The sequence below is a fragment of the Capra hircus genome, chromosome 2 (genome assembly GCF_001704415.2).
Source record: "Capra hircus breed San Clemente chromosome 2, ASM170441v1, whole genome shotgun sequence".
NCBI lineage: Eukaryota > Metazoa > Chordata > Mammalia > Artiodactyla > Bovidae > Capra > Capra hircus.
The window spans coordinates 87940720-87957471 of NC_030809.1; the positions used below are offsets into that span (position 1 = coordinate 87940720).

General features: G+C 39.0%; 1 protein-coding gene across 1 annotated transcript in view; it reads left to right on the plus strand.

Annotated features, from left to right (window-relative positions):
* The window catches only part of ACVR2A (activin A receptor type 2A), a 96249-nt gene continuing 83895 nt past the window's right edge, over positions 4399 to 16752 (plus strand). Inside the window, exon 1 of the mRNA XM_005676173.3 lies at positions 4399 to 4997. Within this exon, the coding sequence (XP_005676230.1) occupies positions 4943 to 4997 (55 nt within the window). The 5' untranslated portion in view covers positions 4399 to 4942. The remainder of the gene's footprint in view (positions 4998 to 16752) is intronic.

The window sequence follows — 16752 nt, forward strand, 5'->3', positions numbered from 1 at the left end:
TAAAACTTAGAAATAAAATAGAAAACTGTTAGAAATAGGAGATAAAACTAAGTCCTCTGTCATGAATATAAATTGGAGAGTGTGGAAAAAATCACCCCTAAATTTTAAACCTGTTCTATTTCCCACACATTTACTGGATTTTGACCAAGGTGCCAGTGGGAGAAAAAGTCAAATGTTACCCTTGGGATTATCTTTCCTCATAGCTCAGTTGGTAAAGAATCTGCCTGAAAAGCAAGAGATGTGGGTGCATTTCCTGGGTCGGGAAGATCCCCTGGAGAGGGAAATGGCAATCCACTCAAGTATTCTTGCCTGGAGAATCCTATGGACAGAGGAGCCTGGCAGGCTACAGTCCATGGGGTCACAAAAGTCAGACATGACCTAGAGACTCAACTGCCACCCTAGAATGTTACCGAGAAACCAATTGGTTGTTGAGATTTTATTACTAGCTGGGTTGGTATAGCTTTTTTATCAAAGTACTGGATACCTTATTTCCATCATAGCTAGTTTCTCTTAACTCCTCTAACTCACTTTCCTGACCTAAAATATTCTGTCTTAATGTTTTGGCCCTTAGCCATTTCCACATCCTTTATTCTTCTCAGTACATGTCTTTTTTTGCCTGATTGGCGCAATGGAATGCTATGGATATGTAGAAAAGGAAAGTTACAGTAGCAAAAGCTAGAATATTCACGGAAGATAAGATGACTATTATTGCCTTGTACTATGCCTTACAGCTTAGGTATGTAACAAATTCATTACTTGTGCCACTTCAGGAATGTCCATGTTATTTGAACATAGGAGTAGATTTTTACAGTAGATGAAAGCAGCAGCAGTACTTTAAAATCCTTCATATAAGGGGAATTCAATATCCTTCATTCTCCAAAGGGATTGTCATCTTCCTGAAAATGAAGAGAGATTTGGCATGTCTTCTTACTTGTGGCTGTTGGTATATCCAAAGGCAGGTGAACACCTTAAGGTGAATTTCCTCACAATGTATGGCATACTGCTAAGTCACTTCAGTCATGTCCGACTCTGTGCAACCCCACAGACGGCAGCCTACCAGGCTCCCCTGTCCCTGGGATTCTCCAGGCAAGAACACTGGAGTGGGTTGCCATTTCCTGCAATACATGAAAGTGAAAAGTGAAAGTGAAGTCGCTTAGTCGTGTCCGACTCTTAGCGACTCCATGGACTTCAGCCTGCTAGCCTCCTCTGTCCATAGGATTTTGCAGGCAAGAGTACTGGAGTGGGGTGCCATTGCCTTCTCCTCGTAGTATGGCATACTACCCAGTCTCAAAAGCAAGGTCAATTTCAGCCCAGTTCAATTGCAGCCTTACCTTGCAGTTGGAGATTTAATCTATATGTTTTTGAACCTTGTGAGTTTCAAGCATATGAAGCAATCAACTTTGTTCAGGAAGCAGTCTATGATTCTTTTACCTGTTTCCTCATCCAGTCAACACACACTTGAATCTCTAGGGTAAATTGGCTTCTTGAGTGTCTTCCAGTTGGGAAGAACTGGAAGTTCAGTTGAACTTCTGTCAGGACTGTGGACTTGAAGTTCTTAGCACTGCAGTGACTGCAAGCCTCAGTATCAGGTTTGAGTGATGTTAGCTAAAGCTGTTTAACGCATAATTGTCTAAAGCTCAGGCAAACCAGAATTCCTTTCATGTTTCCTTTTCCTTTCCTTCCTTCCTAAATCCAGTTTGTTCAGCTTGCATTGTTAGGAAAGTGTTGGATTTGTAGATAAGAAAAGGTGATTACAGAAAATAGGAAGGAAAGAGCGGCAGTAGTGTTAGCTGCAGCTACCTCTATCTTCTTTTAAGCTTTGGAATTCAAATGGGAATTAGTCATATACTCTCAAGTCTTCTCTGTTAAAAATTTTTTTTTTTAAATTTTTTGCACTTACAAACTGAATGTTTCTAAAAGTGAAAGAAACTAGCCAAAAATGAATTTCTGGTTCATGTGAATTGGGAAATAGTCAATATTGATACCTGGTATTAGTTTGTTGATCTAATTAATATAGCCATGTCTTTAGAAACAACGTAAAATAGAATACTTTATTTCTAGGTTTGAAAAAATTTTACTGAAATATAGGTGATTTACAATGTTGTGTTTCAGGTGTATAGCAAAGTGATTCATAACTCACACATAGGTTATTACAAGATACTGAGTATAGTTCCCTGTACTACACAGTAGATTCTTGTTGGTTATCTATTGTATTTTATATATACATATATATATTTTTAATACAGAGGGTGGGAATGAACACACATTCAGGAATAAAATGGGTAATTACTGTTACTGGATGTTAACAATTTCTACCAAGGAGCTATTTTAACTCTTTATTAAAGAATAGTCTAGTGAAGACTTTGACTTGTGGCTCATTTTTCATATTATGGAAAAATATGTTTCATCTTCCCTTGCATTCTTATACTGGAAATTTGGGTGGTAAGATAAGGAATATTTTTTCAAGTTTTAGTCCTATTGCTAGTCATTCCTGTTATTCCACTTGCTCTGGTTTCACAATTTAAGAAATACTGACGTGATGCAGAGATAAGACAAAAGTGGGGCCTGACTCAGGGCAAAACTAACATCAAATTCCTGAATGAACCAAATAAAATACACTCTTCCATTCTAGAAATGTTAGTGGCAAGTCTTAATCAGAGAATGGAAGGTTTCTATTTATTCCTCTGAGCAGTTCATAAAGTCCAAAGAACTACATAACATGAGACCATTTGGAAACTTTGAAGACCAACTAGTGACTTTTCTTAACTGTTGCACAATATCATTCAAATTCTGAGCATCACGACTTGAGAACTGGAAATCTTGGAGAGGGTTTAAAGAGCCACAATGATTACTAATAACCTTGACAAGTTGTAGAAATGGCCAGGTAATTACAGGATGAACTTAACAGAAACACAGTAATTTAGAGGAAGAGAAAAATAAGACACAATAAATACAAGGGAGAAGGCTTGGCTTTGTGGGGGAAATGTGGGAATTAGTAAATCACAAGTACAACATGAATTAGCCATATAAAAGAGACGTTTTATTTATTTATTAGTAAAACCCCCAAACTTGTAGATTACATGTGGGAATATTGTATTTAAGAAAAAGGCAGTTATTCCCTAGTCAATTACACAATTATTCACATTAAGCACCTATCACATCAGGCTTGACACTGAATGCTGGCATAAACCGGGGAAGCAGACATAAGACCAGCACCTACACGGAGCTCGCTGAAGTGTGGTAAATAACAAAGCTGGTCCCTTTAATACTCTCTTCGGTTTGTATTCTGTAGCCAGCTTCGACTGTAGCAAATACTGTGAACTCCCTGAGGCAGAGATCTACTTTTACATTTTGGATCCCATTCCGTGCCTAGCATAGCATCTTTTAAGAAATCAACTTGGATTCAGGGGTAAAAATAAGCCGTAAACGAACTAAAATTCGAAAAAGTAAACACTAGTCTGATCAAATATGTCGATCAAAATCTGCAGGTTTTCTCTTCAGCGAGTAATAAATATTTGAGAACCTATTATACGCAGAACAGTTCTCAACAATGCTTTGTGTACAAAAGGGAAGGAGGGAATGGATTCACATTGCACATCACGATAATTACCGTGGAAATCCTGGTCGGGTGGATAGCCCATCCTCCTCGAGTTCCACCAGCCTCCCAACCCCTTTTCTTTCCCTTTTAACCGAAATACAAAATGCATAAAGCAAAAGCCACAGGGGCAGGACGCACTGCTACCACTGGGGGTACAAACACCAGCTCCCGCAGGTCGGCAAGTGCTGAGGACCAAGACCCACCCCGGCTTCCCGGCGCCCGGGATCTAAGAGCGGACGAGGCGTCCCCCCAGAGGAAAGACAAGGCGCCGCAGACGCCCGCCCCGCCCCGGGTCCTGTTCCTCTCGGGCTCTCCTGACCATTCGGGCGTGCTCTCCGCTGAAAGGTCAGTGGAGCACGATTAGGAAACCATGCACTCGAGACCCCGACAACATTCACTTGCCACCCACTCGAGCCCCACCGCCCAGCAGGCCAAGCAGGCCGGACTACGAGGCCTCGCGGTAAAGAGCCTCCGTCCGCCCCGCCTCCTCGCCCTCCTGCCGGCCCCGCCCTCGCTCTCTTACCCCTCCCCCGCTCCCGCCTTGCTTCCCCGACAATCTCCTCGCGCTCACGGCCCGGCACGCGCGCTGCGCTCGGCCGCCGCCGCCGCCGCTGCCGCCTCGCCGCCGCCGCCGCCGCCGCCGCCGCTGCCGAGCGTTCCTTCGCCGTGCCTGGTTTCCAGCTTCGGGCCGGAACCGGAAGTTTAGGGGGCGGGGCCGGCGGAGGCCAGGGGACCGAAAACGCGGCCGAGCCTGGAGCCCGGAGCCGGAGCCAGACCCTGGACCAGAACTTGGCCGCCGCCTGCACCACCGCAGCCGCCCGCCGCTGCTTCCCCGCGCCACCGCCGCCGTCTCGGCCGCCACCGCCGCGAGCTCGGCCGCCAGTGGTCCGCGGACTTTGGGTGTCCGGGTTGAAGGTCGGTCCGGACGTCGGACCCAGCTCGGTTCCCGGACTGTCCGGGCGGCAGCGGACGCCGCCGCCTCCTCGTCGCCTCAGCCTGGCGTTTTGTTCGGAGAGACCCGAGAGGCGAGCGGAGCTGACAGTGATTTTGACAGTGATTTAAACCCGCTTTTGTTGTTGTTGGCTTTTCGTTGTTTGGTTTTGTGTGTTGTGCTTGTGTGTGGCGATTTTTCCCCCCGTGGTGCATTTTTTTTTTATTGTTGTGCTCGCTCTTTTTATTTTTAATTTTTCTCTTTTTTTGACCCCGTGAACGTTTTTTTGGTCGGGGCTTCCGAATATGTTTTATGACGGTTGATTTTACACCAGGAGGTTTGTCTCCGAGGAAGACCCAGGGAACTGGATATTTAGCGAGAACTTCCTACGGCTTCCCCGGCGTCTCGGGAAAATGGGAGCTGCTGCAAAGTTGGCGTTTGCCGTCTTTCTTATCTCTTGTTCTTCAGGTAGGTGCATGGAGCGCGGCGCGGCGGGGCTGCCGCCGCTGCCGGAGGCCGCGGTTGTTGTCGGGTCGGCGAGCTCCAGCGGAGCCTGGGGAGGTTTCCCCACCCCGAGCCCCTCGGCTGCCGCCCTCCGCACCCCCCCCCCCCCGGGCTGATTATGATCTGGAAACCTCCATGAATTTTTCTCTTTTCGAGTTTGGTTGGCGACTGATAAGAGTGACTGCTCTGTTGTTGTGGAAGTGAGAAAGTCATGGTTTGTGGCCGTAACGCTGAATGACAGCGCTGGTTGGCTTGCAATTAAGCCGCAAATACCACAAGTGACAATTTATGCAAAGGTTTGAGACCCGAAAGGCGTATTCCAAAACGTCCTTTTAGTGTGGCATATTCCAAAAATAAGGGTGTTTTGTTGTTGTTTGTGTGTTTGTTTGATTTTTATCGTCTTTTAATCAGTGCTTCAGTGACTATCACAGCAGATCAAGTCAGTTGCTACTTAATTTTGACCGTGAGAAACAATGCATTATATCAGCAATTTCATCTGGGTGTCCCCTCACGTTTTCTGCAACTTCAGTGTCCAGCAGTGTTAAAAATAGTTGTAGTTGTTGTTGTTGGAGTATTAACAATAACCCAGTGCAGAAGAGGTATGCCACTGTGTGTTGCTAATGTGCTGGCTTTCAACCACCATTTATGTGCTCTTTTCTGGCATAGATTTTGCTTACCTACGGAATACTTATTTTAAACGCGTTGTGTTGGAGCATTGTTTTCGATTTAGAACAACCCATTTGAAATTGTACATACTGTCAGATACACTGTAGCCATAAAATGGATTTTGGCCCAGGGTTGGAAGAAGAATTTGGCTCATTTATATTTGAAATTTTGATTTTGTGAGAACGTTCTGTGGTTGCAACCAGTGGTTGGAAAACTATCTAGGCTTTTGTATTTGAAATTCTGTAAATGAATACAGCATCTAGCTCAAAGGTGTGCAGATGTACATAAGAGGAGAGTTAGTTTGTAGATGAAACAGTTTTAAAGTGGCAGTGGATGTATTTATCATAAAATTCAATATTCAGTTACTATGTTGTGAGATAGAATTATAGGGGGACAACAAATTGGCAGGTTTCATGGCCATGTCTTTTATCTCGTTTGCCACAGGGAAATTAGAGGGTGGTAGTCTTTTCTTTGTGTACCTCTGTGGTGTGTGTGTGTGTGTGTGTGTGTGTGTGTGTGTCGGTGTCCGTCAGTCCTCCCTGCCCCCCCTTTTAATAGAATCTTTTGTAATGTATAGAATTTGCTGAATGGCACATTTCCTTGTGGTTAATAAATGGATAAAGTCTAGTCTTCTGTCCGTAGTGGTATTGATCAGTTCCGGGTGGGCTGAATGTGTTTGTGAAATGGCGATCATTGCCAGAGATTAACCAAAAGAATCATGTCTGTTTAAATGGAAGAAGGAACATGCTTAAGGCAGGCTGACGGTTCTTTTTGTGCAGGGTTTGGGGAGGAAGATAAACAATGGTGTCTCTGAAATGAATGAATACTGGATAACATTAAACCTCTTGCTTTTTGTGATATAACCTAACCATGTAGTTTTTATTTTTCCTGTAGTACTCTTCCTCCTCTGCCCCTATATGTTCTGGTTGGTGAACTCCTCTTATTCATATCCCTTTTTCTGATCTCCTGCCCTTGAGGAGGAGGGGCATCATGGCCACTGACCAAGGAATTGTGGACATTATTCCCTCCCAAACCCACGGGAGTCACACTAATTGTTGAAGGAGGCTATTCTTGAGCAGTCTCAAGGTATTACTTCTGGAAAAGCAGGCTGTCTCTATAGATGTTACAGCTTCCTTTGCTTGGCTTGGAAGTAAAAAGAATTGAGCATTAGTTTCTTGTAGGATTATTTTCACTGAGTCAGGAGGTTAATAGGGCTAAAATTTTCCAATAAAGTAATTTTGTTACTAGAGAGTACATAGATATTGCATTTACGTTAAATTAAGTATTGTTGAATAGGTTTTTTAAAAAATCCTAGTTTAAAATATAATTCTGTTGAAGATAATTGAAATAAATCTTAAAGACTTTAATCCATATTTACACATGAAGATTTTTAATACTTAAAATGTCTATTTTTTAAAGGTGTTTTGTTACGCATCAGATGCACTCTCAAAGAGGATTATTATGGTTTTTTTTTTCTAATTGATTTTTCTGTGTAATATTTAATCCGGCCTGCTGGAAGCATGAGGACGACTATTTTTATGAGAAAACATTTCCAAAGTTGTCTTTTAGTTTGTTTATGGATATTTGATATTTTAAAAATCAAATGAAGAATAGTAGTAAAGAGCGGTTTTACTTCAGGTGTTTAGGATGGATGTTTACTGTTGTCTTTAATATTTTGTGGACTTGGATTTTTCATTTTCCGTCCCATGGTGTAGATACTAGAGACTTATTATGTAGAGTGTTCCTCTAGGATATGGCCAAGTGTATAATTCACTCCTTTCATTCTGGGGGAAATATTTTTTAAGTTTTGCCCTCATCCTGAAATGCCTTCAGATTCCTTTTGATTTTGAATGTTTTCATTGCCATTATCCTTACTCAGATTCTGTTTCAAAACACAAATATACTTCTTAGTTATTTTGTTTTTAAAGCATTGTGGTTAATTTGTATCATTCTCCAAATGTGTTGAAATCTGAGGAAGAATTTAATACTTGCTCTAGTGTTTAGGTTTATCCTCTAGAGTGATGCAGCTATTGTGGTATTGGAGTTGCATTGAATAAGCTGAGAATTCCTTTGGATTCTATGGGAACTGAAACAGTCTGGTCTATATATTTAATGAAATAAGAAATGGAGATAAAGTAGTTTTGTGCATTTTCTTCTGTTCAGCATGGCAATACTGTGTGGGTATGTGTGGATATGTGCATGTATGTGTGATTGGAGGGGTCATTGGAGTACAGTGAATCTTCTGGAACTCTTCTGAACTTTTGACTAACACGTGATAGATATTAAATGCTTTTGTTTTCTATAAGGCAGAATCTTTTAAATATAGTCTGTGATCAGATTCAAATATATTATCTTGGAACATTAATACCAGAAGAAAAACAAAACAGTACCTTCCCTTCAATTCATTTTTTTCTGCTTATAAGCCAGTAGTTCTCAAGCTTGGGTGACTTTTGCTCCCCAGCCCGGCAGCTCTTCCCCAGGGGCCCTTTGGAGACATATTTGGCTGTCACAGCTGTGGGGGAGGAGGAGAGGGTGTGCTACTGGCATCTAGTGGGTAGAGGACGGGGATGCTGCTGATCATCCTGTGATGCACAGGACAGCCTTCCACAACAAAGAATTATCTGGCTGTGAATGTCAATAGTGTTCAGGGTAAGAAGCCCTGTTCTAAATTCTTAATTTTAAAAAGCATTAGTATATTAGTAAAAGGTCTCTGCTCTCCCTCCCACAGTTAGTCATCTAAATTTTACAAGTAATGGCATTTTTGATCTCCAGGTGACTTTGTATTGAGAGTTTTCATCATCTTTAAAAATTAGAGTTACTAGGAGAATAGACTATAGGTATATATGTTATTTTATCCTATTGTACTTCAATAAAAATACTTTTGCTGACTGTTACAAATAAACTTTTTCCAATCATCTGTTATGATGGAGTACTTTTGAAGACTGTATTTTCATGGATATGAGGAGTGATTGGTCAGGGTATCAAGTTTAATTATTTTTGCTTTTGATCCAGTAGTTTCTTTGGTCTTAGTAATCATCTTTAAGACTATTTCCTCCTATCCTTATTGAAATCACTGAATGATGTGGTGACAGCAGGGGTGTGAGAGATAGAGAGAGAGAAGGAGGAGGAGGAGGAAGGGAGGGTGACAGAGGGAGAAGAAAAGAGATGGATTAATACGATGCCTGGAAGTTTTGTAAGTTTCATATGGAAGAAATATTTTCACTATTACATCTTCCCTGAATGGAAAAACTGAATTTACACCTTGAGTTTTTTTTTTTTTTTTTTGGAAAGAATATTTCCTTTATCTAGCAAATTTTTAATTTTAAAAAACTTTTAAAGTGATTTCTTAATTACATAATTTTCTTAAGAACCTGTTATCTGGATTTTGGTTACCATTAGACTCGCTTAGGCTATACTGCTAAGTAATTTTCTATGATCTATTGCAGACCCTTGTCCTTTTTGAGGTTAAATTTGGCCGTAATTAATAAGTGCTTATTTTGTTTTGAACTCTGGTTTTAAGAAAGTTAGCCAGCCAGGATAAGAATTACAGTGAAGTACTTAAAGAAAATAGCTCTATACACCATAGAGAGGAAAAATTCTGAAGTTGCTCTCACAAAAAAAGCGTGCAAATAAATCTCATAACTTTCTTTGTAACACACCTCCCTAGACACATCTCTGGGACTAGCTGACATTTTCATCTTTTGTGTCCATTGGACTCATTATCTCATGAGAAGTAAAGCATAACTAAACCAAATGAGATTTTAGTAATCTTTAAATTGTCTCTTTAGATGCTAAAATTCTTTCATCGCTTTTTTACTTTTGTCATTACTCTCATTTCTCATCTTTGGTGTCTTATAAATCTGTGACTCAAATTTGTCTTTTCATGCTCCCTAATGTTGCCATTGTCACGGTGCCATTCAGTCAGTCAGGTAAGGTTGGCAGCGTTTGGTACTGAGGTTACTAGTGTTCCTCAGTTTTATTCCATATTCTGTAACTTACCATTTCTTCCTTTCCCTTTCACTGTGATTCCCTTTCTCCTTTCCACTCTTGCTTATCTTCTCTGTTGCTCCTGAACTGTAGGCTGCTTACTTGTGGAACTTACTCAGTTACTTAGTATCAAGGGTGGCTCAAGAGGGCTCAGCTTGGTTTAAATGAAAACAGATCAGATTTAGAATGCTTGAGAATTGACCAGATAGTCTTTTCTACTGTTCTTTTCATTTGTTGGTTTCTGGAATACCGCACACACTTGGTGCTGGTGTTACTCTCTTGAAATCAAATGGCTTGAACTTTACATTGCTCTTACTCACATACCTTTTTAATATTCTGTTTTTCTTTAACTCTTGCTGTTTTAAAAAGTCTGTCTCTTATTACTATTCATTTATCATCTTTGTTTAAGCCAAAATTTGACCAGACCACAGAGGATATTTTTTGCCATAGCTGGGACCACATGACACTTCCACTTCCATATTACACATTACCACTTCTGTGGTAGATTTAATTGTTAGGTTATAATAGTCATGTCTAGACAGAACATTGATTTCAAATTGACTATTGAACATGAAAGTTCCAGGAATAATGTATAGAGGAAGGAGAAGAAGTCAAGAAGGTAAGAAAACTGCAGAAAGCAATAGACTTTCTGTCGTTCTCCACCTGGATTTGTGTTAGTCACTTTCACAAATGCAACACTTCTAGTGATCATGGTTTGTTTAATGAAGGGACCTGAAAGGAATGTGTTGTTGTTTCTGAGGTTGGATTTCTTAAAGTATTAGCATGATGACTTAAGGGGGAAAAAGGGGAGGTTCTCCTGGATACTGGGCAGGAAAGTGTTTGTGGTGGTCAGTAGACGAGTTCTGGTGCCAGCACTGCCACTGTCATTTCTTTTACCTGAATTTATCATGGTACCTTTCTGACTATAACTAATTTCCCTGCCACTAATTCCTCTCCCAGTCCAACCACATAGCTGCCAGATTAGCCTCATTTAAAAATGTCTGAATATGTCATTCCTGCTTAAAGCCTTTCACCTGTCACCTTTAGCATAAAATCTGAAGTCTTTAGACTGGCACACAAAGTCCTTTATCATTTAAATCCTGCCTCTTTTCTCTAAAAGCAGGTAAAGACTCTCCTGCAATGCAGGAGACGTCAGAGACACTAGTTCAACCCCTGGGTTGGGAAGATCCCCTGGAGAAGGAAATGGCAGCCCACTCCAGTATTCTTGCCTGGGGAATCCCATGGGTAGAGGAGCCTGACAGGCTACAATCTGAAGGGTCACAGAGAGTCAGACGTGACTGAGCAACTAAGCACAGAGAGAATAAGGGTATAGGCTCTAGAGTTTGACTTTCTTGCTTTACAGTCTCATTTCACAACTTAACTTTAGGGAGATCACGTCACCTTTTGTGCTTCAGTTTTGTCATCTACAAAATGGGAATATTAATAGTGCCTACCTCACATAGTGGTTTCAGGATTAAATGTCACATAAATGCTAGGTATTCTGCTGTGGCTCCTCTTCAGCATGTGCCCTATGCTCCAGCTATTCAGACTCAACGTACAGCTTCCTGAATGTGTCATTCTTTATTGTATGTTAGTATGGTACCTTTGTACATGTTGTTTCTTCCTTCTTTACCTGTTTAGCTCCTTGTTTGTGAGACTGATAAGTACCACCTCTTCCAAAAAAATACTTCTCTGCCACTTAACCTAGAGTGAATTAGTTAATTTCTGTTCTTTATAAATGACCTTGATTCCAGTAATTACTCTTAATGTTTACTTCCATATATGTCGTATAGACTTTGAGCTCTTCGAAGACATCTTCTCTTTATTCACAGACTCACACCTAGAACCTGGTATCTACTATGTGCTTAGCAAATGTTTACCTGAATGAATGAAGTAAAAAGTTTTTATTTCTGGGCCTGAGTTTTCCTTTTATGTATTAAAGCAATAAACTTTGATTATATGATCTCTAAAATTTTTTCCTATTGTAAAAGCTTTATGAGTCTAGTTCTAAGGGTAAAGTTTAATAGTGACATTTTATTAAGAAAAAGTGATTTTGCTGGTTGTTTTTTGAGTATCCTTAAGTTCTGCCCCCTTTTTAAATGCTGTGTTTCTGATCCTTAGACTAAATCATTTAACATAATTTGAATTGTATAGATTTAAAAGACATCTTACAGTATTTTGAATTCAGTGGCTGTCAGCTTTTTTGACCATAACCAACAATAAGAAATACACTTTGCATCATGACCCAGTTCCCATATACGTAAATAGGTATGTGCATCAGAAATAGAAGTTTCATGAACTTACTGCATGCAGGACACTTTTGTTTTTATATTCTATTTCATTAACAAATTTTTGATTATGACCCCATTAATTAATTCAGTAACCCACTAATGTGTTCTAAGCTCTCCCCAAATACTGGTTTTATTCTCTACACCCAGAACTCGGAGTAGAGAAGGAAACTACATAAGTAAATATGTGCAATGAAAAATATGTGCATTGAAAAATATGCTCATTATTTAATCTGCAATGGAGAACTTGTGCCTCCATACAGAATATAGGGAGCATTGGTCCCAGGGCAGAGTGTGGACCTGCTATGGCTGAGCTCATTTCTCTTCTGAACTACCTGGATGACTTATGCACATACAAAGGTGCTAAAACAAAATTATATTGTAATTTTGAATAGTTCAAATTTTTCATTTAGGAAAGACTTGCTGGAGGAGATAGGTCCTAATAATAGGAAAAGAAATATCTTGGCAGGAGGTTGAGAAGCATATTCGTCTTACTGTGTGGGAACAGGGACAAAATGGTATCTGGAATACAGAAAGCATTTGTGAGTAAACCTGACTATGGATGGTACGCAAGTTGAGATAGGAATTTTTGACTAAATTTGACTAAATCTAATTTCTGTGATGGAAAAATGTTTAGAACTGCTTGAAGTAGAACAGTCTCAGTTGAGGGAGTTAAATCCAGATGAAAAGTTATTGAAACCAAGAAGAGGTAGGAGTGGATGATAGACATCCTGATGACTATCCCAAATACTTATAGTATGTGGAATATAGAACAGAAAAACAGCTTAGAGATTAGGTAGAATGGCAGCACTACTAAATTAGATTAGTAAAGAAATAACAAGCCAGAAGAAAATAGGAAGCACTTTCATAACAAAAGAAATTATGTAGTGAGAGATGGATTTAGAGTATAAGCATGAATGAAAATAAATATAGATTTGGGAAAATAAGAATACATAAAAATATGAGAGCATATATTATTTCTCTTACATACAGTACAGTGTATAGTGGGTATGTCTCCATTGTGAGGTTAATTCTAAGCTCTGGTAGCTCGATATGTTGTTTTTATTTAAATAATGGTCAGATTTCAGTAATTGCAGTGATCCTCATACTGGTCATTCAGATTATATTCTTTGAAATCTATGTGAGGCATTTTCTTCACAGTAAGTTGTACTGCATACTTTTAGAAACTTTTCTGAGGTTGGTATATGTGATTCAGGCCTGCTTCCTGAACCTTTTCAATACCTTTTTTTTGGACTAGACAAACCGCTGGGCTTCCCTGGTGGCTCAGAGGTTAAAGCGTCTGCCTCCAATGCCGGAGACCCGGGTTTGATCCCTGGGTCAGGAAGATCCCCTGGAGAAGGAAATGGCAACCCACTCCAGTATTCTTCCCTGGAGAATCCCATGGACTGAGGAGCCTGGTGGGCTGCAGTCCACGGGGTCACAAAGAGTTGGACACAACTGAGTAACTTTACTTTACTTAATGATTACTAACCTTATATTTTATAGAAATGAGCCCTGTCCTGGGAAAAACCTGTTGGTCTTCACATCTTTATGATACATTGTAATTCAAGCTTGTTCCAAGGCATTATTTCAAGAGGAAGAGGCATGGGCAAATTGTCAGATCTTGGCAAGCTTCTAAAACTCTGAGATTAATTTTTTTTCATTTATCTATTTTTTAATTGAAGGATAATTGCCTTACAGAATTTTGTTGTTTTCTGTCAAACAATATTTTTAAATTTGTAAACCAAGATGTAGTAAAGGGAATAATATGCCATATAATACAGAGGCTGGGTCATAGTAGACTTTATGTACATGTCAGTTTTTAACCTTTCTTAAAGTCTTATTTTTAAAAACGTAGTATGTAAAACATTTAAAATACAGTTTTAGTTTTTGGGAGATTTTTAAAATTTGCTGGTAAATTACTTATAAATTAATATGAAATAATATTTGACTAAATGATTCGGCCATAGAAGATATCAGTAACGCTGCCAAATTGGTGCCAGGAAATATTTAGAACATTTAGCTATCATAGTTCTTTTATAAAGAGTTAAGTTCTCGTTGTTCTAGCATGCGCTAATATTGGTGTGAACGTTCATCTTTATTTGTTGGAATTTAAAATATTTCTCATAGGCAATTTCACCTAGACATTAAGTGTTTTAAAACTTTTCATATAAAGTCTTGGAAGCTTCTCCAGTCAGTTTTGAGGTACCAGCTGCCAGCTTTCAAAACATGGTTAGTAGAGTTTTGAGGTCAGTATTTTAAATGTGGTATAATATTTTGGACTAAAACTTGAGTCTTTCATTTAAATTCTTGCTTTCCTGCCGACTCTTTTTTGACCTTGGCAACCATGAAGACTTTACTCATCACTAAATTAAAGAGGATGAAATAAGTATTCATTCGTTTAACAAATAAGTGTTGAACAACACGCTAGGCACAGTGCTAAGTGGTTGAAATGGAGCGATGAGCAAGACCCTCGTGACAGTGCGCTTACAGAGCTTACAGTCATAAAGTAAGTAGTCAAGTAAATAAAATAATTAAGAATTGTCATATGTGCTCTAACAGGATTCTGAGAAGGTAACTTTATTTTGCCTCATGTCCCATATCACAATCTCTAATTACTCAAGTTTATTTATCTACCTATTTATCATCTGTCCTTTGTACTACTAGACTGTAAATTCTGTGAGAGAGGGTTTCTCTCACATATTCATCACAGTATCCCTAGAGCATGGCATGGTTTCTAGCAGAGTAGAAGCTCAGTAAATATCTGACTGACTGCCTGGAGAAATGGATACAAGGATGGGACTAGAGAGATTGATAGGGACAAGATCATGCAGGGCTTTTGATCTAAGCTGGGAAAGAGACTAAAATCCAAAGGGCAGTGGAAAGCAGAGTTTTAAGGAGGAGCTTGAACTGTGTTGTGTGTTAAGGTCACTGGCAGCTGTCTGGAAAGTATATTGAAGGTGTGTAAGAGTGAGAAGGTGAGACCAGTTAGTTAGGAGACTGTTAACGCCAGTCTAAGCTAGAAAGACTGTAAGAGCCCTTCTAGCTTTGTATTCTAGTCGTTGCCTACATTTGCCAGTCTTACTCTCTTATTTTACTCGTCACCCCATTTCCCCCCTACTTTTTACTTAAGAAAAATGGATAGCTTATTGTGCATATGAGAACTGAATACAACGTCTCCCAAAAAACTCATAAAGAGACAAAATCCAAGCCAGAGATTACTGAATTTTTTGTGGCAAATTCTTGTCTTTAGATTCTGTGCATCCGCTAGTTACTTACTTATTTATTCACCATTTTTATTTCTCTCTGGAACTTTGGCTTTACTTCTTTTTTCAAATGTCTATTTTTTTTTAAGAATATTACCTTTTGATTGTTTTATCATGTAATATACTGTATTGTTGATGTGACTGATGATTCAGGAGCAGAAACCAGCATATTTTATATCTTAATTCTTAGGAATTTGATATCTTTACAGCTTATCAAGATCTTGCAATAAAAGCTGAAAGGATAAATAGTTAATACTATGGGCTATTATTTTTACTCAGGGCTATTGCTTCTGTTAAGTAGTTAGCTTGAATATTTTTATCTGAAAGATTTCAAGCCTGTACCGTTGGTGGGAGGGGGAGGTGATGCTTGGCGCAATCAACTGTATTGGCAGAAGTTCAGCAGCATCATCTTTGACTAGGAAAAACTGCATTATTACACAGAGATAAAGCCAAACGAGACGTTAAACATCACTGCATTTAGAAATATAATGGTGGCTGCCTCTTTTCATTTGGTTTCATTTCTTTTCATTTTGGATGTAGGTAAAGCTAACTGTCTGTCTTTGGTTAGCCACCTTCTTCTGTTAATTCACCCTATAAATTTATAGGCAACTTTATTTATTATTACCTTAAATAAAGTAATTAGGCTTTGTGCTACTTGGCAGTATAGTTTCACATAGCAAGATTAGTACGTGGAATTTGCTAATTATTTCTGTGTAAGCTTGGAGTTGAAATTAACTTCTGTAAGTACACTTTTAAATGGTTTGGGGAGAAATGATAAGTCAAAACTTAAAGAAAATAATAAAAATGAGTAAGGGTAGTTATAAGATATTAATTGTTCAAGATGGGCATGGTAATAGTAAAGCAATTTGGTTAGTAGGCATTCAGAAGAATAAAATGCCTTTCTAAATAATCATCCTTTTATTCCATATAAATGTTATATAACAAATCTTTCCAGGTAGCCTTTTAAGATATTCTCTTCCTTAGTTCTTTAGAGATACATAATACTTGGGTTGGGTGTTGAATTAGGGAATAAATTGTTATTTATATTGTTTGTTAAAATGTAAATAGAGATTGCCTCTTGCCTGAGGGGGCTAGAAATAATAGAAGCAGTTAAATTAGGAGAGTTTAACTCCCGAGAGGACCAGACAGACTTTCACGTACTATTTCCTCCATTAACTACCTTATCAGAATGGTTTTTCTGAAGAATAAGCTATTCAAACTGAAGAATGAAATAAAATGGAAAGATGAGGGTCAGAGAAGAATGTTGTTATATTTTTTCTTTTTGAATCAGTGAAAGATAGTTTTGATCTTTCATCCACAGATCTGATCTTTCATTTCAAAAATCGTCCTCCATCAAAATTTGTAATTCTTAGTCTAGCAGCATATATTTAGCAACACTTATTAAGCAGTAGTTTTATGATTAATATCTAGTTGTATTTCCATGATATGGAAAGATACCAGCTCACTAAGCTAGAGAGCCTAAGAGTAGATGAACCTAGTCTGTTACAAAAT